This window comes from Lithobates pipiens, unplaced genomic scaffold, assembly GCF_037356315.1.
Source record: "Lithobates pipiens isolate NorthernLeopardFrog02 unplaced genomic scaffold, aLitPip1_a1.2 Scaffold_19, whole genome shotgun sequence".
NCBI lineage: Eukaryota > Metazoa > Chordata > Amphibia > Anura > Ranidae > Lithobates > Lithobates pipiens.
The window spans coordinates 118,033,331-118,057,494 of record NW_027507764.1 but is presented as its reverse complement, the minus strand read 5'-3'; the positions used below and the strand labels follow the sequence as shown (position 1 = coordinate 118,057,494).

At 46.0% G+C, this 24,164-nt stretch overlaps 1 protein-coding gene across 5 annotated transcripts in view; it reads right to left on the bottom strand.

Annotated features, from left to right (window-relative positions):
* Nucleotides 1–24,164, bottom strand: part of XYLB (xylulokinase) — a 242,160-nt gene that overhangs the window by 129,216 nt on the left and 88,780 nt on the right. For all 5 annotated transcript variants that reach the window (XM_077491188.1, XM_077491191.1, XM_077491187.1 and 2 more), the window contains 3 exons: nucleotides 17,976–18,091; nucleotides 16,090–16,163; nucleotides 140–236 (listed from right to left, as the gene is read on the bottom strand). In XM_077491188.1, the coding sequence (XP_077347314.1) occupies nucleotides 140–236; nucleotides 16,090–16,163; nucleotides 17,976–18,091 (287 nt within the window). The remainder of the gene's footprint in view (nucleotides 1–139; nucleotides 237–16,089; nucleotides 16,164–17,975; nucleotides 18,092–24,164) is intronic.

The window sequence follows — 24,164 nt, the reverse complement described above, 5'->3', positions numbered from 1 at the left end:
TTAATAGGACCTTTACAGTTACAGTTGTCTCAGTTAATGTCTGGCTGACTTTAGGTATTTGTTACCTTCATATAACAGCTGCAGACATGTCTTCAAAAAAGGCAGTTGGCTAAATAGCAAGTAGGAGCAATTGACTTACTTATTTTATATCCAAGTCGTTCTGCATAGATTCTCTTAGCCATGAACTGTCCCTCGATAAGAGCTCGAATTTCCACATCATTTGGGAATTCTGATACCTAAAAAAAATGTAGAAACAAAAAATGTTTCCAACCATTCAACATCCCCTAATATTTGACTACTAAATTGAAAACAGGAATTTTCCTAGAGTGGGACACACTTTCAAAACAGTTGAAAACATATACTGTAAATTCCTTCTTAACAACCATTCCCAGATGATCCCTTAGGTAAATACGAATCAGAACTGAGATTGGAATTTACACCAACCCAATTGCAAAACATTATAAAATGATCTCATGTATCCTCAATCAACTCTAAGACCCGAGAGTCTTGCTTCAAATTTTTCTCCTGCTGGTATAAAACACCTTCACGGCTAGCCAAGATCTTAACTGTAGCAGATCTCAGATGTTGGTGGGACACACCCAGGTACATACCTGCACCTGGGATGGCATTGCCTCAAAATGTTGTAAGGAAATTTCTCCCTGGATTCAGAAAACTACCCTTAACCTCTTGAGATCAGCGCTATAGCCGAATGACGGCTACAGCGCGGACCTTCTTTGCCGGGACTATGTCTATTGACGTCGTCCCGTGCACGAGCGGCCTGCGCGCCCCCTGAGGGGCGCGTGCGGCGCGCTCTGTGATCGGCGAGTCAATGAGAATCGCCTGATCCCCGATCCGAGCAAGGGGTCGATCCCGACCCCTTACCACGTGATCAGCTGTCAGCCAATGACAGCTGATCATGTGACAAAACAGAGCCGGTAATCGGCTATTTTTCCTCCTCGCGCTGACAGCGCGAGGAGAGAAAAAAAAAGCCGATCACCGGCGGCCGTGATGGGGACATCAGTCCCGATCACGGCCAGTGTATCAGTGCCCACCTGCCCCCTGCCAGTAACCCCCAGAGCATTAATAAAGTGCCACCCAGCAGTGCCACCCAGCAGTGCCACCCAGCAGTGCCCATAATGCCACCCAGCAGTGCCATACATCAGTGCCCACAGTGCCATACATCAGTGCCCACAGTGCCATACATCAGTACCCACAGTGCCACCTATCAGTGCCCACAGTGCCACCTATCAGTGCCCACAATCTGCCTCAACAACATTGCTGCACCTCAGTGCCACATATCCGTGCCCATCAGTGTCATCTACCAGTGCCCATCAGTGCCACCCATCAGTGCCCAGCAGAGCCACCTATCAGAGCCACCTATCAGTGCCACCTATCAGTGCCCATCAGTCCCATCTATCAGTGGTACCTATCAGTGCCCCTTAGTGCCACCCATCCGTGCCACCCATCCGTGCCACCCATCCGTGCCACCTATCAGTGCCCATCAGTGCCGCCTTATCTGTGCCCATCAGTACTGCCTTATCTGTGCCTATCGGTGCCACCTTATCTGTGCCTATTAGTGTTGCCTTAACTGTGCCTATCAGTGCCCACCAGTGCCGCCTATCAGTGCCCACCAGTGCCGCCTATCAATGCCCACCAGTGCCGCCCATCAGTGCCCACCAGTGCCGCCTCATCAGTGCATTTCAATGAAGGAGAAAAATGACCTGTTTGCAAAATTTTATAACAAACTATTAAACATGATTTTTTATTTTTTTCTATTTTGCCTCTTTTTTTGTTTGTTTAGCAAAAAATAAAACTCCCAGCTGTAATTAAATACCACCAAAAGAAAGCTCTATTTGTGGGAAAAAAATGATAAAAATTTCATTTGGGTACAGTGTTGTATGGCCGCGCAATTGTCATTCAAAGTGCATCAGCGCTGAAAGCTGAAAATTGGTCTGGGCAGGAGGGGGGTTTAAGTGCCCAGTAAGCAAGTGGTTAAGCCCACCCAGTTCTCCACTCTTCACTATCTATTTCATACCAACCCTTACTCCCTCATGTCACACTGCACCTTTTAAATGCTGCTTGGAGTCTTGTACCCAAATTTTGAAAACAGACCCAAAGTCTACACTGCAAGATTTGCGGCAAGAGGTAGAAAAGGTCATTGAGGCTGCAAGGTGGCTTTTCACCTCTAAAAACAAATTTCACAATATCTGGTCTGTCTGGATATATTATTCATTGGAAATCAACAAACTAAATTAACATAACCCTTAACTACAGGATGGCTACTTCCTGACTGTTAGTGGCTCTTCAGGGTATTACTGACTTTATTTCTCTGGAGATGCCTCCCTGAGAAAGTATAATGTCTTATGAAACATGACTACACACCACACATTGGTTACTGTACTATGGACTACCAACTTATTAGCAACTTGAACCCCCTAGACGAAAGGGCTCCAAACTCCAGGGGCTGGATGTGTCCTTTGCTTGCCTTTACCTGGCCCTTGGGGCACTTTTCCTTCTACTGATGCAAGACACTATTTCTCCTACTGCTACCAATGATAGAGCATAATTCCTCCCACTGCCATCAATTATGGGGCACTATTCCTCCCAATGCTATCAACAATGGAGCACTATCCCTCCCACTGCTACCAATGATAGGGCACTATTCCTCCCACTGCAGCCAAAAATGGGACACTATCCCTCCCACTGCCACCAACGATAGCGGACTATTCCTCCCACTGCCACCAACAATGGGGCACTATTCCTTCCACTGCTACCAACAATGGAGCACTATTCCTCCCATTGCTACCAACAATGGACCCCTATTCCTCCCACTGCTACCAACAATGGACCACTATTCCTCCCATTGCTACCAACAATGGGGCACTATCCCTCCCACTGCTACCAATGATAGGGCACTATTCCTCCCACTGCAGCCAACAATGGGGCACTATCCCTCCCACTGCTACCAATGATAGGGCACTATTCCTCCCACTGCAGCCAACAATGGGACACTATCCCTCCCACTGCCACCAACGATAGGGGACTATTCCTCCCACTACCACCTACAATGGAGCATTATTCCTCCCACTGCTACCAACAATAGGGCCCTATTCCTCCTACTGCCACCAATTATGGGGCACTATTCCTCCCAATGCCACCAACAATGGGACACTATTCCTCCCACTGTCACCAATTACGGGGCACCATTTCTCCCACTGCTACCAACAATGGGGCACTATTCCTCCCACTGCCACCAACAATGGGGCACTATTGATCTTTTATTAAAAAGAATCAAGCAACCAATTTTATACAAAAGTAAAAAACAAAACCATATTATAAAACATCAACAGAAAACAAAGGAATACACATCAACGTTCAGAATATATACAATATATACATAGTCCATTAGCAAAACATGTTTAGAAAACTATTTACATAAAGCAGCAGAGAGGGCCTAAGAGGCACAACCCATCACCTATGTACGCAGCCATTTATCAAAAATGAATGATAAGTTATAAAATCTCGGGTGATAAGAAACAGACAGCCACACCCGGGAAAGAGACTCCTGGCAGTCAGGGAGGCTTGAAACCCCTCCACACCTTCAACCAAGCCCCCTGACTCCGCTTGTCTCTCTCAAGCACCCGAATCTTCTCCACCTCATGCAGAATGTCATACACCACCACCTCAACAGGAAGGATTTTATGCCGAGTACTGACCTGACACCGTGCGTTCCAGGTGAAATAACGGACTACTAGGCTAACTAGAAAAAGTGTATCCAAACAAAAAACCCCACCAGTATTGAATGCTCCGTATGCCCACTCAGCATAACCCAGCCTGGAGAGGAAAGGGACACCGAGGGCCCGCCCCACCTGTTTGTACACCTCTATGTTAAAGAGGCAATGAAGCAGAAAATGGTCCATAGTCTCCTCCTCATCTGTACACTCCTCCCGAGGACAGCTACGATCCACCCCACTGCGGAATTTCAAATTGCCCCGAACATAGAGCCTCCCATGGAAGCACAACCAGGCCAGATTCCTAAATTTAGGGGGTACTCTGTCCAAATTAATCAATCTTAACCCTACCCTCAAAACTGGGCCTGGGCAATCCCTTAAGGCCAGTGGGTCATGAAAGACTTCGCTCAAGACTCGACTCATAAGGACTTTCCTCGGAACCGATCTGAGATCTTCAGCCGACAATCGCCACTGCCGCAGTAACTTCAGGCACGGAGCAACATAGGCTGGTAGCTGACCACGATGACCCCTGAGATTCTTCACTTGGCCACCTTCTTCCCAAAGTCGCAGAAAAGGCCTAAACCAAGATCTAAATATGCCTACCCATCCAGGAGGTTCCACTGCTAGCATATTACCAATGTTAAATTTGAGAAATAGCAGTGAAAAGAAAAGAACTGGGTTGACCATACCTAAGCCACCCTCCCTCCTGGATAGATAGGTGACATTCCTCTTGATGGGGTTCAGTCTGTTCCCCCACAGCATCTGGAAGAGCACACTACTGACCCTAGCATAGAGAGACACTGGCAAGATGCAGACCAAGCTGACATACAAGAAGATCGGAATCAGGTAAGTCTTAATCAGATCAACCCTTTCCCTCAGAGATAACTTCCATCTCTTCCAGCTGACCACCTTAGTATTGGCAATTTCCAGTCTGCCTTCCCAGTTTTTGAGGCCATAATCGCCGGGTCCAAATTCAATGCCTAGAATCTTAATTCTTTCCTGGGGCACTGGAAAGGTTTCCCGGAGATCAAACCCCTCACCTTCCTTTCCCATCCAGAAAACGTCACTCTTTTCCTGATTGATCTTGGAGCCTGATGCTTCAGAATACCGTGATGTCAGAGAGACCACCTCCTCTGCTTCATCTGCCCCAGTGACAATCACCGACACATCGTCCGCATAGGCAACGACCCTCAAAGGTGGCTCACCCGGGAGCCCCACTGGCACCCCACACAACATGCCACTCTCTAGCCTCCTGATGAAGGGGTCGATTGCAAACACATAGAGCAGGGGACTCAGAGGACAACCCTGGCGCACCCCGGAGCCAACCTCAAAGGACTGCCCAACCCAACCATTAACAAGAGGAAAGCTTTCTGCCCCCTTATACAAGACCTTTAACCAATCGACAAAACCACCCGGCAGACCGTACTTACTAAGGAGCAACCACGGGTACTCATGGTTAACACGATCAAAAGCCTTTGCCTGATCCAATGTCAGCAAATACTTTCCCCAGCCTGCAGCCCTGCAGCTAGCCCTTGCTAGATGTGTGGGAGTGCCACTAGGAATTAATGGGAACCACGCACATCTGCAAAAGGCAGCACGTTTTTGTATGGTGCTGGAAAACACGCAATTTAGCATGTGTTCTTGCATAGCACCTTCACATGCCTGATGAAGTGGTACTGCATGACTCTGAAACGTTCCACTCTCTTTTTTTGTGATGTGATCATACTTCAATAAAAAAACATTTGGACTCAACTTGAAGATCCATGGTATGCTGACAAATATCTACACCTGGTGTGAACAAGCCCTAAAATGTGATATTAAGGGAAATTCATTCTTTTTGCTCGAAATAAATATATTCTGGACTGCTGCAACTTATGTAACCCAGACACTGGGCCAATATAAAATCTAAAATAAAAATTAGTGCGCTGTACCTTTAAATCATAAATGATGGGGATTAAGATAGTCTCACATAATGTTAAGGGGTTTAACTCCCCTCAAAAACGAAAAAAAGCATTCAGAGCCTATAAACAGTTAAATGCGGATGTGTTGCTTCTGCAGGAGACGCATTTCTCTACGGGTAATCACCCCTCATTTTTTGATAAGGCTTATTCTCGTGGTTATTACACCACTTATGCATCCCGATCCCGGGGGGTGGCTATTTTTTTCCGTAATGGGGTTCTGTTTAACATGGATAGAGTGTATAAAGACCCTGAGAGCAGGTTTATCATTCTTCAGGGTTCCTTGCAGGGTAAACAGGTCACTTTGGCAAATGTATATGCACCCAATGACTCACAACTTGCTTTTTTTAAGGCGTTCTTCCGGGTCCTAGATGGTTTTATTTCTCCTCACATGTTAGTGGGGGGCGATTTCAACCTGGTAGCTCACTCAGTGCTAGACCGTAGTAGGGACAGAGGCTCCGCTAACGCCTTTTCAAAATCTCTAAAAGCATTGCTTCTTTCCCATAATTTGACAGACTCCTGGAGGGCCCATAATACAGGGGCCAGGGAGTATGCCTTTTATTCCCACCCTCATGACAGTTACTCCAGGCTAGATTATTTGTTTTGTTCACCGATTCTCCTGGCAAACTCCACTACTGCGACCATTCACCCCTGCCCATGGTCGGACCATCAGATGGTTTCCTTGGACCTGTCCCATATGGGCCTTAAGCCCTCAGTGGCGGGTTGGAGGCTAAATGAGGCACTTCTTTCTGACCCAATCTTGGTAACGCAGATTTCCTCCCACATTACAGATTATTTTGCTAATAATGATACGAATGAGGTGTCCCCCTCTGTACTGTGGGCTGCACAAAAGGTAGTGGTTAGGGGACACCTGATTCAGTTGGCGGCAGAAAGAAATAGGCAGAGATTGGCAGACACTCGCAAACTCACGATCGAACTTGATAGACTTTATCACTTACACTCTAAAAATCACGACCCTGACCTCCTACAACAAATCAACTTGCACAGACTAGAACTTGACAGAATCTTGTCAGACAGAACGGAGAAATCTTTACGCTGGTCTAAGGCCAAGTTTCTGTTACACAGCAACTCGGCCTCGGCCATGTTTGCTAAAAAGCTAAACCAATCTATTCAAGCCCCTCACACATACAGGTTAAGAAACGCTCATGGCCCAGTGGTTTCCCATCCCGCTGAGATTCTTAAAAAAAATTACGCGGACCTCCTTTCCCCCCCGGCCTCCCCCCCGGACCGGGCCCTTGAGACCTGGCTGGAGAGGATACCACTCCCTAGTCTAACACCGGACCAGATTCAGAATTTAAATGCCCCGTGCTCTGATCAGGAAATTTATAAAGTTATTACATCCCTTAAACCCTCCAAAACTCCCGGGCCGGATGGATTCTCGGCCCAATACTATAAAAAATTTCAGGACTCCCTGACACCGTACCTCAGGGCCATGTTCGACCATGTCCTTGAGGGAAATACCTTCCCGGAAGACATGCTGTTAGCGAATATGTCTCTGATCCCCAAGCCTAATAAGGATCACACTCTCCCACAGAATTATAGGCCGATTTCGGTTATAAACACTGACCTTAAGATTTTTGGGCGCATTTTAGCCGACAGGCTCTCTAAAATAATCACCTCTTTGGTCTCCCCAGACCAAACGGGTTTTATACCGACCAGACAGATCACGGATAATATCAGGCTTGCCTCTAATGTCATACAGGATGCTGATCTATTTTCCCGTAGAGTTTTACTGTTGGGCCTTAATATCCACAAGGCGTTCGATAGTGTGTTATGGTCCTATCTAGAACTGGCTTTGGAGAAATTTGGCTTTTCTGGAGCCTTTGTTCACGGTTTCAGGGCACTTTACCACCACCCCCGCACCCGAATTAAGCTGCCAGGCTGTAACTCAGACTATTTTACTCTGGGTCGTGGAACCAGGCAGGGGTGCCCATTATCGCCCTTGCTATTTGCCCTGGCCATAGAACCTCTGGCCCGGGCAATTAACCTCAACCCCAATATTAGGGGCTATGTTAAGGGGGATCAGGAGTTTAAGCTGAGCATGTATGCGGACGATGTGCTCCTGTTTTTTTTTTTTTTTTAATGTTTTTTATTGTAGTTTTACAGAATAACAATAAGTATTGAACGGTGTCATACATCAGTAGATTGAAAATCGGTTACCGATACATACTTGTTATCAGAATACAAACAGTTGCGAACTATTTCAACAGTGAAGCACAGTATAATTGCTGGGAGGAAGGCTGAGAACGGTGTCATGCCACTCCAGACACCCCATCTGGGAACTAACTGTGTCTGGAGGCGGCAGACAACCCCTTCCCGAGTGTGCATTATAAGTCGATGCAGGAAAAACCTAGAACTTAACTGAAAGAAGGGGAGAAATAATAATAAAAAAAAAAAAAAAAAAAAACAGTTACCAACATAGGTCCCTAGTTTATAGTGTCGACAGTACATCACAGTTGATTACATAAGAACTAGAACCCGATGTTGGGTGCTTCCGCACAGTTGTGTGCAGGTAATTTGAAATAAAATTCTGCCAATACATGGGGGTGCAATGGGTTACAGTAGGAGGTGCAGGAATCCTACGTGTTATGTGACCGAGAAGTCATTCCAGCTCTATGCTTCTGGGATCCTTGACCCAGGACTCCCAGCTTTTGTAAAATTTTCCTGTAGTCATGTGAGCCTTGGCGAAGCTGTATTCCAATTTAAAATTATCATTTAGAATTGTGATCACTTCCTGAATGGAGGGGGGAGATGGTTTCTTCCACTTTCTTGCAAATGCCAATCTTGAGGCTATGAGTATATGGGTGGCTACGGTTTGGGTTTTTCTGGGCCATGTGGGGACCATCAGGCCCAGGAGGAGATCAAGAGCAGATAGGTTCCTTGTCGCGGGGAAGCTGACTTGGAGCAGTTTTGTTATCTGTTCCCAATAATGCGTGATGGAGGGGCATTCCCACCAAGTGTGAAGAAGAGTTCCTGGCAATCCGCAATTCCTCCAGCAAAGGTTAGATTCCGAGGGGTAAATTTTGGCAAGTCTGCTTGGAGTGAAGTACCAGTGCTGGAACAGTTTTTGTAGAGACTCCCAATGCGATGTGCAGCGAGAAAGTTTTGAAGGCAACGACAGTGCCTGATACCATTGAGATGTTGGTGAAGCGGTTGGGTAGAGTTTGTCCCACTGTAGAATTTGAGCTTGTGTGTGTTTCTCCGCTTCCCGTGATAGTAGGCCATAAAAGAATGAAATGGCCTTGGAGTTGTTGTTCTTGACAATGAAAGATGTGCTCCTGTTTTTGACGGACCCCATTGTCTCCATACCTAACCTAGTTTCCATCCTGCATGATTTCCGGGGTCTGTCTGGTCTAGGTGTTAACCTCGTGAAATGTTCGGCTCTACCGATTAATTTTCCCCAACAGACGGCAGCACAGATTCAAGCGAATTTTGGCTTTCCTATGGATGGTCAGACCTTCTCCTATTTGGGGATTAAACTAGCAGCTTCTAGCCATAAAATATACCTCGCTAATTACCCGGCTATGTTTTCCCGCGTTAGACAACTGTTACACGCCTGGGACTCTTACCATATTTCATTTCTGGGCAGGGTTCAGGCGGTTAAGATGTCGATCCTCCCTAAACTTTTATTTCTATTCAGATCCCCACCCAACTATATTTCCCGCCTGACCCTGGAATCTTTACAAAGTGATATTAATAAGTTCGTCTGGCACAACAAAAAGCCCCGTTTAGGCAAGCATATGGTATACAGGAGCAGAGACAGGGGGGGTCTGGGTCTGCCGAACATCTGGTTATATTAACTTTCAGCCAGATTCCTCCAACTAGCCCAATGGCACTATTCCCCGAGGACAGTACCCTGGTTGCGCTTCGAGCGCTCCTCGGTGGCCCCCTATTACCTCCCCGGCCTTCTTTGGACTAAATCCTTACACATAAAAGAGATTTCGGCCCTGAACTCAGTTGTGAGTCAGTCACTTCGCCTGTGGTCCCTGTACAGTGGGAAATTCTCACTTCGTCCCCCCAACCCGAGCATGGCCTCATTTATCGGGAATCCTGAGTTCCCGGCTGCCCTCCATGATCACAATGGTTTTGCATTATGGACTAGGGGGGATCTGATCACCTACGGTTCCCTGCATGTCAGGGGGACTTTTCGGTCTTTCGGATCTCTCCGGTCCTCCCACGCCCTGCCTAATTCAGAATTTTTTCGCTACCTGCAAATTAGACATTTTTATAACACTTACTTCCCAAAGGCCACCTGGGGGGCAGACACCTTTTTTGAGAGACTCTGTGGCCCAGAATCTAGAGATAAGGGCGGTATATCCATTATATACTTATCCCTTGCAGACGTGGGCCTCTCTGAGAAATCTGCGGCCATAATTAAGTGGGAACTGGAGACGGGAGAGGAAGTCTCTCCGGAGGAGTGGACTCGCAGGATTTCTAATATGCATAAGTGCACCAGGTCCGAGGCGGTGAAGGAAACGGTGATGAAGCTACATACCAGGTGGTATTACACCCCTGCTAAAATACATACCTTCTTCCTCACCGTTTCTGGATCTTGTTTTCGGGGTTGCCCTGACTCAGGTACTCATCTCCATATATTTTGGAGCTGCCCGGCTCTCAAGACCCTCTGGCAGAAAGTACAGGATAGGGTATCGGGGATCATTGGCACTCCTATCACACTTACCTTCCAAATGTGTCTCTTCTTTGCTGATATCCTTGGTTCTACCCCCCCTGAACAAAAACTTTCCCATACCCTCTTTAGTGCAGTACACTGGTCGATTGCCTTATTCTGGCGATCGCCTACGGTTGCATGGGATCAGGTGCTTAAGAGGATGGCTGCAATACAGTTAATGGAGAGGATTTCCCATACAATTTTGGACACCATGCAGGTATACGACCTTAAGTGGAAGTCTTGGACCCCTTGAGGCCTTGTGCCTTCGGGCTGGGACAGTCTGGGAGTCTGCTCGCCCCTAAACGGGGTACCGGCCTAGTTCGAGGATCTTTTAGTCCCGTACCTTTTGGAGCACTTATTTAGTTATTACCGTTTAGTTTATGTTTTGTGCTATTTTTCTTGTCTTTCTTAGGTTTTCAATGGCATATCCATACTTATTCTTATTTGGCGTTACAGTCGCTACTCCAGTGCTTGGTATAGTGAGGGATGCTCTGACCCTGATTGATTCCTTGCTTTCCATACCCCCACGGGCGATGACTAATAGGTTGGGTGGCAGGTACTTTTCAGACAATCTTCTGTTATGCACTAGAAAGCCTGTTACTCCATTAACGCAATCAATGTACTGTTGTCACTCTGTTTCTTGTGATATGATGCTCATGTTCAGGAGCAATCAGTCGCTTAATGTATGTGCCTATTTTTTTCTTTCTGTCTCAATAAAAGTTCGTATTAAAAAAAAAAAAATCATAAATGATCACATTAATCCTAAACTGCATTAAGCTGTGAATTCAGAGTGCAAAATCTGCACACAAAAAAACATGTAAATTAATCAGAATGTAAATCACAAAAGCTAAACATTGTGCAAAAAGCAACAGTGTAAATCAATCAAAAAAAATTAAGTGTGCAAATAAATTCAGTTGATATCAATAAAAAAAGGAATCATAAAGAGTCTCTTATTTAATAGGTCCTTGTATAAGTAATGGTGTTAAAGGGTCCACCAATCCCAGTGGACGTCATTTTTGGTAAAACATGTCGGGCGGAGTGTGTGTGATGTCATCACGTGTCGGCAGGACGGGAGACGCAGTGGCTAGCATGTTTTACTTTGGATTTTTTGGACTTTTTTCAGCACTGAGCACCTTTATCACCATTTCTTATATAAGGAATTTTTAAATAAGAGACTCTTCATGATCCTTTTTTGAATATTGATATCAACTGAATTTATTTGTACACTTTTAATTTATTTATTGCTTGATTGCAGTATTGCTTTTTTGCACAATGTTTTGCTTTTTTGATTTACATTCTGCTTAATTTGCATATTTTGCACTCTGAGTTCACAGATTATTGCAGTTTAAACTGATGGGCCGCCAATTCTCAATCATCGAAGGATCTTTACCCTTTGAAAGAAGAATCACAACCGAGTGCCTCATGGAAGGGGAAAGCACCCCCTCAGCAAGGCAACTGTTAAAAACCTCTACGAAATGTGGGGCCAGAATAGACTTAAAGGCTTTGTAAAACTCAGCCGTCAAGCCATCCGGTCCAGGTGACTTTTTGATGGCAAGCTGTTCAATTGCCCTCATCACCTCTTCAACTGTGATCTCCTCTGTCAAATTCATCAATGGAACATCTCCACCATTTAGACCTGGAGTAGAGTCCAAAAATCTGTCCATCTTGCCATGGTCAAGCTCTTTCCTCCCAAGAAGGTCAGCATAAAAAGACCTCACGACCTCCAGGATCCCTGACCTGGACTTTGTCAAGGAACCCGTACTGTCCTTAAGGCCAACAACCATTTTAACAGCTACACCTTGTTTGCAGTTCTGGTAAGGGTCAGGCGAGTGGTACTTCCCATAGTCTCTCTCCAGAACCAAAGAGGCATGCCGGTCATATTGACACTTCCTGAGGAGGAGTTTCACTTCGGAGATTGCCCCAGGATCTCCTCCTCTCGAGACAAGAATATCCAGCTTCCTCCGTAAACGTTGGTAGGTCATGTATTTATTAAACTGCTTTCTATTGGCTAGGCCCCTGAAGAATCCAGCGATCCTCTTTTTGGTCAGCTCCCACCACTCAGCCTTGCTGCTACAAAAGTCCAGAATGGTCACCTGAGCCTGAAAGAATTCCTCAAAGGATTGTATAACATGTTCTTCCTTGAGTAGAGTCGAATTCAATCTCCAGATGTCCTTGCCCCTCTGAGGGGCGTCTGAAGCATTCAGGACCACAGATAGCATACAGTGATCAGAGAACTCTACTGCCTGCACCACTGGGGGCGAGAAAGCAGAGGTCTCCTTAAAAAAAAACCTATCTATCCTACTCTGACTGCTACCTCGATGAAAGGTGAACCCGGTGTCATCCGGGAGGTGCTTAATGTGCACATCCACAAGACCAGCATCCCTAACCATACTATTTAAAAAAACGCTATCATATCCCAGCCTGTCCTTGAAGTCCTTCCTGTCCTTGGGCCTAGTTACTGTATTAAAGTCACCTCCAAAGACCACTTGCCGGGATGTAAAAAGAAATGGCTTGATCCTTGTAAAAAGGCATTTCCTGTCCCACTTTGTGTGCGGCCCATAAACATTAATTAGGCGCAGGTCCTGCCCCCCCCCACAAGGACGTCTAAGACCATACATCTCCCAATCTCCACCTCAATAACCCGCCGGACATTTACCATGCCGGTTTTAAACAACACCGCGACACACCGCCGTAAGGCTCGGCCGCAAGAGACCAGTAAGATGGACCATACCTCCACTCTCTCTTGGCCATATGAATATCTGCCAAGGAGGTGAGCCTAGTCTCTTGCAAAAATAAAATTTCAGCGTCTAATTGGCTGAACAAAAAGAAGGCCATGGAAAGAGCTCTTACTGACTTAATGCTGGCGACATTTATTGTCACCGCTTTTAACGGAGGGGGAACTGCCATTTGGGTTATTGGGTGGATTGCTTCTTAGCTCCCCTCTGCTGCTCATCACCAGAAGCCTCTCTCTTTCTTGAGGCTGCCTCAAACTCCATTTGACCCCGACACACTGAACATATCAAGGCTGAACAGGAGGAGCTCAAATGCCCCTTTTCTCCACAGCGGTGACACAGCTTCGGCTGACCAGGGTAGAAAATAATCATCCTATCCCTCCCTATAAAAGCTGAGGAGGGCAGGTGACAGACAACATTCCCATCCCTGGCCAACCTGACTGTTACTGACCAACCCCCAGTCCAGATGTTACGCTCATCAAAGATTTTGCTGGGCTTAATCAGAACCTCCCCATAGTTCCGCAACCAAACCTCTAAATCCCGAGCGGGGACGCTCTCATTGGTCAGAATGATGGTGATTTTTTTAACTGTTGACCTCTGAGAGATCGCAACTGGGGTCAGACCTTCCCATTCAGGTCTTGACCTGCACCGAGCCTCATATCGCTCCCAGAACAGGTCAAGACCCTCTGGCCTGGTGAAACTAACTGTATAATCCTTCGTCCCAGACACATGTATAAAGGCATACAAGTCATTTGCCCCAAAACCCATTTCTAAAATCAGATCCACCACCGCACGCCGCGCTGGAGGGACTGCACCACCTTCCCATTTCAGAATCACAACATTACGTCTGGGACCCCCAGCAGAAGCCAGAGACCCAAGACCAGATCCTGGGGTGCCCAAAGTGGTAGCCTGTAGGGGAAAACCCCGCTTGGGAGCGGAGCTACCAGGAGCAGAGCGTACCACCTGAGCAAATGTAGGTTTATCAGGGCCAAGGCTCCACACTGAAGTCACATTAGTCTTTACATTATTAGCATTATCAACTGTCTGAACTGGATTAGCAGAATCCGCAGCCGGACGTTTGTCCATCACACTGGTGCTGGGGTGATTGTTATCAGTCACAGAAATTTTCCCATCAGGAATGGTCATAGTTGCTGCTGCAGTACCAGCTGTCTCCTGATGCTGCGCTGTAGAGTCTTCAGCAGCAGTGGGGCAAACAGCTTTGGACTCTGCTAAAGAAGGGTTAATGGGCTCTGCTGACACCTGTAGTTCATCCACAGAAATAACACTTTTTACATGTAAGTTTTGCTGCATTGCAGCATCATCATCCGGCACAACATGGCTGCACACAGGATTAGCAGTCTGACTGTCATCAGGCACATTGTCATTATCAGTAAAAGACACAAACACAGTCTTGTCCACAACATGGGGCTTCGCTGGCTTTACCTTATCAGGAACATTATCTGTAATGTCCTCCTCATTGAATACCAACCGATCCCCCCGCATAGGAGACTCCATGACCTGGATGGCCCTCAGCATGCCTCCTGAATCCTGGGAAGGCATGGGGCTGCTTACCTCTCCCTTGGGGGGCAGGGGGCGGAATTGGGGGTCTCCTCCTCCACCTCCATCTTTGTCACCCATCCAAACCTCCTATCGTTTCCAAACCTTTCCTTGAAGGGCCCATCTCTACCTTTCATCATGGCCACAATGGTCTCCTGGTGGTCCACACGGACTTTGGCCAATTGGATCTCTGGATCCATGGATCCTCGCTTCTGGCTGTGTAAGCCCTCACGCTGCCTTCTCAGGCGCTTCAGTTCCGCACGTAACTTGTACAGCTTATCCCTCTCCCTATTCAGGACCTTTATCCCGGCCACCACTCGCTCCCGAATGGCTTCCCCAGAAAGGGGCCAGGAGAGCTGGGATAGATTTCCTCACCACTCCCCTCTCACACCGGTCAGCTGGAGGAGCTCCACAGACACCTTCCACCTGACACACCTGTGCTCCAATGATGGGTGGGGCACTATTCCTCCCACTGCCACCAACAAAGGGGCACTATTCCTCCCACTGCCACCAACAATGGGCACTATTCCTCCAACTGCCACCAATTACGGGGCACTATTCCTCCCAATGCCACCAATAAAGGGGCACTATTCCTCCCACTGCCACCAACAATGCGGCACTATTCCTCCCACTGTCACCAATTAAGGGTCACTATTCCTCCCACTGCCCCTAATGATGGGGCCCTATTGCCCAATATGCACTGTTTACTCCCATTGACTCCAGGAAAATTTCTACTACCAATGGCCACAGTCCAGTCCCCCTAATGTCTGAAGAAAAGTAAACTGGCCCCTTGTTTAGAAAGTTTGGAGACCCCTGCCCTAGACCATGTTGATCTTTACTTATGTGTTAAACATTCCTTTAACAAGCAAGAATTCTATGTATCATCAAGGTTATTCCACAACTGTATTATTCTTCTTGAATATATGTACACATACTGTATATACTGCTGTAACAGCTGCTGTTAGGGGCGTCTAATGTTTTTTTTTTTTTTTTACTGCCTCTAAACACTCCTCCATGTTAGCCTATGTGTCCATGCACCTATAAACTGTCAGAGGCGTTTGGAGGCATAAGCGTTTAGGAGCACTAAAAACAAAAACAACAGCCTGTGTGTCCAGGAGCAGAGGTTGTTAAGTTGCAAAATAGCAAAACGTCAAAAAGAAAAAATGCTGCTAAACGCTGTAACAAGCATTTAGCCGCTTTTGGCATTTTTAGGCGTTTTTACATTATAGGGAGTATTTTTACTGTAAAAACGCCCATCACTATTCTGGGTTCCAAGGATGCTTAGTAATGAAAAGTTAAAAGATGCATGCAGGAACCAGGAGGTGCCAGCTACAGTACTGTATGTACCATAAATCTATTAGACATTTTATTTGGTCACAAATCCACTTTAATGTTCTTTTTTTTTTTACAGTACAACCTACCTTCTGGTTTGCACCATTGAACCTATGAACACCAACTGCATGTGGAGTGATTTCCATAACATCAAAATAAAAGCCTACAAAGAAAATGACAATATAATTAAAACCATTAACGTGATTGTAAACCCTCACCTTATACAGAAAACTATTCCATTAGAAATGAAAGGCAAAATATTTGTGTAGAGCTATAAAAAAACATTTTAAATTACTTTTTTTCCAGTTTTTTAATAAGTGATTACATAACCTCTGTTCTCAGCTGCATACGGGCTAGGAGAGGTGAAACAGCAGCACACTCATCTTCCCAATGAAAGGCTGGCGGGGGGGTCAAGACAAGGTTGACATGGAGGAGAACGTTCCCAGCACTGTTAGAGAACAGACAATGCTGTGCTCTCTTGCTTAGAATGGTCAGTTTTTTTAATGGGAAAGCAGAGGGACTGACAGGAACACCAGGGAATTCACACAAAGGAAGCAATACAAAGAGAACAGAATACTTTCTCATACAAGTACATGGTACAGAAGGCAGATATCAGGAATATGAAGTTTTGGGTTTACATACTCTGGAGTATGAATGTTAAACCTTTATTCATTGAAAGAATGGCTAGACATTCATATCTATCTATCTATCTATCTATCACCCCATACAATTTCTCAAAAGCACAATCGTGAAAAAAAATAAAAATAATCAGGCTCATCCACAAAAGTAGCTGAAAGTCTTCAAAAGATAAATAACTTCTAATCACGTGGAAAGCAAATTTCTGTTCCCTTTGAATACTGAACCATGTGCAAATGAAATAAGTAAACAGGAATTTGCTTTTCAAGTGACTAAATGACTGAACATAATGTTCACACAATTTAATACATGAAGTTTTTCGACTCTTTTAGTAAAACAGCCTTATTATACTTAGATCTCCGGTGGCATGTGTCTTCTTCCATCACTCTTTTGAAGTCTCTGTCAGAACTATCAGTATCCAACATTTCCAGAAACTTCCGATTCTTATGCCCTTTGTTGTGCGCTGTGATTCCATCCACTGACTCCCGCATCATTACAGAACTCAGTATAATGAAGGAGTAGACATCTTAAAGTAGACTTCTCTCCTGCTCCCATAATCAATCTAACTACATAAATACAATCTATGTAGTGAAATTAATAGCATATGTACTTTCCTGCCTCCTCATCCCATGGTTTCCCAAGTCTCTGTGCTTTATTCCTCATGCAGGATAGAAAAAGCATGCCACCATTATATTTAAAAAAATTAAAGCAATTGGTGGCTGGCTTATTATCCGCTGACTCACCAATGACAGTATGGGTCATACATTACCTTACACTCATCACCCCCCTTTCCCAAAAATCCTCGCAAGATTTAGGGGTTTAGCCAGATGAGTGCAATGTCATACAGAGCATGTGCAAGATGAGACTGCGAGCCAATGATTGGATTAGGTGGATTGTGCCATCACTGCCCTGCATTTCCACCTCAACCAATTGGAGAACATTTTGCATTCACCGAGAAAGTGCAAAATGTTACCCGGTGCCTATGCAAAACGAGCAACCTTCTGTATTCACTAAGCAACGGGGAAGCTGCTTGGCATGGGACTTGGAAGCTGATGGAGATTACTGTAGTAGCAATGTCTATCTTCAATGGGGACCCCACAGGTATTATGGAACATGCATACTTACCATAGTCCAAGCTGGACCAATTTAATGATGTAAAAATTGCCATACCTAAACTTCAGCTTTAATTTATCTTTGTGGTGCAATCAATTAACAGAGATGCTCATTGAACAATATGACATACAGAGCTTTAATGCTATTCTAGTTGTACATTTTTTCAGTTTTACATAAGCCTGGCTGGACCAAAGCAAGATACACCCGTATTTATATCACTACCTACCTAGACAGCCATTGTTTCCAGTGGGGGTCAATCGCAGCACTTTAGCAAACTCTTCCCAGGAGCCGGATGAACACTTGTCCCTGATTTTCTCTCTCATGAGGGAGCCGTTTTTAAAACTAGGAAGCAAAGAGAGACCATTAAGGTGGGATAAAACTGTTCTGCCACGTGTGTCTCATCCCTTGTAATGAAATGTTGACCTCTCTGTGCCTCCAAAACAAACCAGTTTTGAAAACTGCACCTGTCCCTGGAGACCAATAAACACAGGAGCTGTAACTGAGATATGGTGATAGTAATGCACAAATGATTCGATCGTGCCAGATGATCCACTGAAAACAGGACGATCATCTCAGGATTAAATTCATCCCTACCTGTATTTATGGTCTTATTAATGTTCATTGTAAATCATATTTATTGACTCTGTCAAATTTAGAGTTCTTCACAAACTAAAAGCAAAATGGAAATACTTAGCAAAAAAACAGAAGCAGTTCATATCATAGTGAGGTATGTTTGTGATGAACAAATGCTTTTTAGGTCACTGTGCTGTCTCTTCAAGCTGAAATCCAGGAAGGGAATTAAATGCACTGTTGAAAAGAATATACTAAAATAGTTTTATCTGTATGTACTTCTGACCGATTATCCATGCCCACCTATGTATATTTATGCCAATTTATATACTATGCCTTTTTGTAGTTACTATTTTACTTTACTTTACTTACTATTTTACTTTGTAATAATGTATTTTGTAGAACAGATCAGAGCCAATGGCAGAGATGGTCTATGTGACAGACAGAATTTCTGCATTCACTAACACTTGGGCATGTTGGTTCCAATTAAAAGCCAAGGAGGAATATAAAAGTTTTCTGGGCCAGAGCTGAACCATTGGAGGTCCATAGGTTGTCCTCGAGGGTGACCATCCTGTGGGGCCAGTCCTTTGGTTGGGACCGAGATCATAGTGAAAGTTAATTTTAGACTCAGCTAATTTTTTCCACCCAGCCTGTCCTCAGGGCATAATGGTTAGGGTCATTGGAGAGCTTGCTTCACCCTTACATTGGGGTGGCTAGCCTTTTCCTTTCTTTTTCTGGACTTTCCCTCCTTTAGCTCTGCTTCCCCAACAACCCCCCCCCCCCCCCCCCACTTAGTTTTTCCTTTTTGTATGTCGAGTCTGCATTTTGACTGGTATTGAACCAGCCATGTGCCTGAACTCGGGGTCTGCTTTTTTTTTTCTTGTTTTTTTGGGGGGTTTTATTACTGTGTATAATTTCCCTAGATCCTTAACAGTCTAGTCTCAGAATCTGTGATTCTGAAGTGGCTGCTTAAGCTTGTATTTGTCCATATTTTGTAATTAAGATAGTGTTTAGACTTGTCTGTTTTGTATGTTAAAAATTCTTTAAAAAAAAGTTAGAACTTATATAATATATATATAGGAAGGCCAGTATGGTGGCCTGAATTTATGGGAGCAGCTGGGAGGGGGGTATTTAACCAGCCCGCTCACCTGTGGTCTTTGTCGGTTTCCTGTGCATGATATTACGTCACTAGGCCGACTATTCGAGACTCAGCGTTCGTGAGTTCCCGTATTTGTGAGTTCCCGTATTTGTGAGTTAACGTGTTCGAGATTTCCGAGGCTCTCGTTACCAATTCACAGTATTCGTACAACGTGTCTGGTTCGGCTGTGGCAGGTAGGGCTTCGGCTGACGTTTTTCATTTCACGCATTGTTAAAATGTCATGTCACTAAACCGTGGTATCAAACTCGCAAAGTATTCACTAAAACATTTCACATAGCCGTAACGTATACCTCTCACTCGTACCGTCGTTTTGCATGTCTAAAACCGTTTACCATGCCTCACAAGACAAGTCGTTTTCGCTCGCAAATTGTACAACCGATCCGTGCCGCTTCAAGGCGATTCATTTTACAACATATCTAACCATTTCTAACCATTTCAAAACATTTCAAATCATTTTGAATAATTTCATTCATTTTTGTCACGTACCGCGCTCCGATTCTAATCCAGTCGCATCCATGATGCACAGATTTGTTCCGGTGTGCCCCAGTTGCTTACACCCTCATTTCAGTACATGCTCCAGAGATGGAATCTTTGTCAGTCATAGGTTTTGGTTCACTGATTCTTGTCTCTGCCATGGCATTTCATTTCACTGTCGCGTATCACGCCCCGATACGAATCCAGTCGCATCTATGCACTAATTCGTCTCGGCGTACCCCAGGTATTTCCAGCCACATTTCGGTACATGCTCCAGAGTCAGATTCGTGGTCAGTCACAACAGCGGCATGATCGATTCGTGCCTCTGTCATGGCAATCAAATAATTTCACTGTCCCGTACCGTGCTCCGATTCGAATACAGTTGCATCCGTGATGCACCGATTTGCTCCGGTGTGCCCCAGTTGTCTGGCCTCATTTCAGTACATGCTCCAGATATCTGGTTCATTATCAGTCGCAGATATGGTGCGACCGATCTGTATCTCTGTCATGGGAATCAAGTATCATTCATTTCACTCCCATGTATCGCACCCTGTTTCGAATCCAGTCGCATCCACGATGCACCGGAGTGTCCAGTTGTTTCGACCTTATCCAGTACCTGTTCCAGAGCTCAGTTCGTTGTCAGTCGCGGCTCAACCAATTCGTGCCTCTGTCAGGACAAAACATTTCACTCATTTCACTGTTATGATCTGCGCTCCGATTCGAATCCAGTCGCATCTCTGATGCACCGATTCTTTCCCATGTGCACCAATGTTTTCTGTTGCCTCATTTCAATACATGCTCCAGAGTCCGGTTCGCTGTCAGTCGCAGCTGCGGCATGACCGAATTGTGCCTCTGTCATGGCAGATGTTTTAGCCCCCGTGCACACGGTCGGACATTCTGACAACCAAATCCGTTGGATTTTGTCCGACGGATTTTGTCCGAAACTATTGCATACACACAGTCGGACAAAGTTGCCGGAAAATCCGATCGTTCACAACGTGATGACATAATTTCGTTACAATGAGACTACGTTCAGGCTAGTAGCCAATAGCTTTAGCCTAGGAATTTGATCTGAGCATGCATGGCACTTTGTCCGATCGGAATTCTCTACACACAATCAGACAAAGTCCGAAAGGATCATGTTGTTTGAAAATTTTATAGCCCAGCTGGAAAACTTGGTCCGTCGGATACTCAGACGGAAACAGTCCGATGGAGCCCACACACGGTCGGATTATCCGACAATACGGTCCTATCGGACATTGTCCATCGGAATATCCGACCGTGTGTACAAGGGCTAAGTCATTTCATGATTAAGGCAAACATTTCGTTCAGTTCATTCATTTCATTATTGGCCAACCACAACCTGTTGTTAAAGTCACCATACAAGTCACTTCTTCAAGTTAGGTAAGCAAGCCCTTTACGAGTTGTCACCTTTCATTTTCCTCCATTTCAGTCAGGTTCAGTAGGTCCATCCTGCACCAGGTTGGACGATATTCCCCCATGTAAAAAAAACAAAACACAGAGCACCAACTAGGTACGTATGCTTTAAGGGAGTAGAAGCAAATTCATGTCACCCTCAATAGGTTTCGGTCTACCAAGACTCGATTCCGAGGACAGGACATCATACCTAGGGTATAGAACACCAGAACCATGTCCCCGGCCGGCAGCGAAGACCTCACGGCCCCTCTGTCCCCTTCTCTGGTCTCAGAGACCGACAGCATTCAGTCCCTCAGGGGATGGACCATCCCCAAACTGACGGCAGAACTCAGACGCAGAGCTATGCCCTTTCCCGCTACAGCTAGGAAGGCTGAGCTCTTCAAGCTACTCTTCCCTCCACCAGCCGCAGCAGGGCGCAGAACCCAACAGGTGTCCCTCCAGTCCATATCTTCCGCCATTGAACAGCTCCATACCATGGTGTCATCATTGTCCGCTTCAGTCTCAGATGTCCAAACCAGAGTGGCACTCTTGGAGACTCGCCTGGCCGCTGCTGTCCCCGACCCTACCGTAGTCCAGGTTTTGACACCCCTTCCTGCAGGCACCATAAGGTGGAGCCCCATTGTCTATACATCCCATTTGATTCCAGCCAGCATCAGGAAGGACATCCTGGACGGCAGGGACATCAACCTTGCATCTCTCCTCATTTCGGTTCACAATTTGGTGGAGAATAAAGCCTACATCTGGGGTGACGTATCAGTGGTCCTTAAAGCCAAAGACCCCAGGCTCAACCGGAAATTGTCCGTCCCAAAGTTCACATTGGCCTTCTGCATGCTGAGGGATGTCCTGTGTTCAGACTCTCCCAGCAGAAGGAAAGAGCTGGACTTATACCTCCATACTGTAGTAGACTTGGGCTACAAGTATGGAGGATTTTCCTTTTATGACTATCACCGTTCCTTTTCTGCCAGGACAGCAGCCAGGCTCACACAATTCCAGACAACAACGAATTTGAGCCTTATGGACACAGAGCTGTTCTGTCGCCACTCTGCTGGCTTGCTCTCACCACTGTGTGCCATTTGCCAATCCTCCACCCACACTCCCACCTGGTGCGCCAATGTGACAGTCAGTCTCCCCTTCGAGTTTCACTCCCCCTCCGATGCGGTTCAGGGCCAGCAAGCCCCCGTACACACACCCCAGGTGGACAAATCTGGACGCCCAGTCTGGACCGTGGGAGGAGCAGCTATTTGTAGCAATTTCAATTACGGCTCTTGCAACGTCAGCCAGTGCCATGTGCTCCACATCTACACCTTATGCCAAAGGGCACATCCAAGGATCTTGTTTGAGGTCAAACAACAGAAGAACACATGACTAAGCTGGGCTAATGTCATATGGCTTGGGCTCTACCTCACCTCACACCCCACTCCCTCCCTGGCCACCTACCTTATCCAAGGATTCACAGAAGGGTTTCAAACTGGCCTCATTACCCTGCCTCACACTACTCATGAGTGCAGGAATCTCCGCTCAGTGGCCACTGACGAGCAGGCCATAGACTAGTTTCTACAGGCCGAAATAGACCGGGGCTTCATAATAGGCCCTTTCACTCAGCCCCCTTTCAATACCTGAGTCAGCCCTATTGGGCTTGTCAAGGGCACGTTCTCTAATAAACTGCATCTGGTGTACGATCTGTCTGCACCTCATTCTTCCCGCATTCCCAGTCTCAATTCCCTTACTTCCTCCGAAGAGTTCTCCCTTAAATATGCCTCCGTGGACATGGCAATTCAAGCAATTATCAAAGCAGGTACAGGTGCCTGGCTCTCCAAAGCCGACATCTCGGACACCTTCAAGCTCCTGCCTATCCACCCATCCCTTTGGTGCTGGCATGGCATCAAGTGGAAGGAGGAATACTATTTTGCCACCAAGTTGACTTTTGGTTCGAAGAGTAGCCCCTGGCTCTTTGACACTTTTGTGCAGTCTCTCACCTGGATTTTATTGTACAAAGCCCAGTGTCAAGAGGTCGTCCATTACCTGGATGAATTCTTACTAATAGAACCACCCAGCATGACCCCAGGAGACCTCGACAAACTAAGAGTCGTATTCAAGAATCTCAATGTTCCCATTGCAGAACATAAAGTCGACGGTCGAGCACACACCATCACCTTTCTCTGAGTCAACCTAGACACCTGCTCCATGCAGGCCAGCCTCCCCCTCTACAAATTGACCCTCATTAGGGCGGTCCTCCGAGACTTCACTCACACTAGGGGGTGTACCAAAAAGCAGCTGCAGTCTCTCTTAGGGATGCTTCATTTTGCCATGCGCATCATCCCACAGGGTCGCTCCTTTGTGTCCCATCTGCTGGTATTCCTTTCACAAACACAGGATCTCGATCAGGTCCTCAGTCTGGACACCACAGCAGTAGCGCATCTTTCTATGTGGGAGGAGTTCCTCTCCACCTGGAATGGCATATCCCTATTTATACACACAATATCGTCCATATCACCCCAGGTAGTGACAGATGCTGCAGCCTCCACAGGCTTCGCAGCAATTTTTGGCCATCACTGGTTTTCAGGACCCTGGCCTTCACAGATACCGTCAATTCCTGGCTTCACCCAATCTTACTCCCTCTTTGAGCTCTATCCGATAGTGGCAGCCGCACAGCTGGACAGCTGGACAGGACACACTGTGGCCTTCTCCACCGACAATCACAGCAGAGATTAATAACAAAGGCAGGTCCAAGTCCCTCTCAGTCATGTCCTTCCTGCGTAGGCTGGTACAACTGTC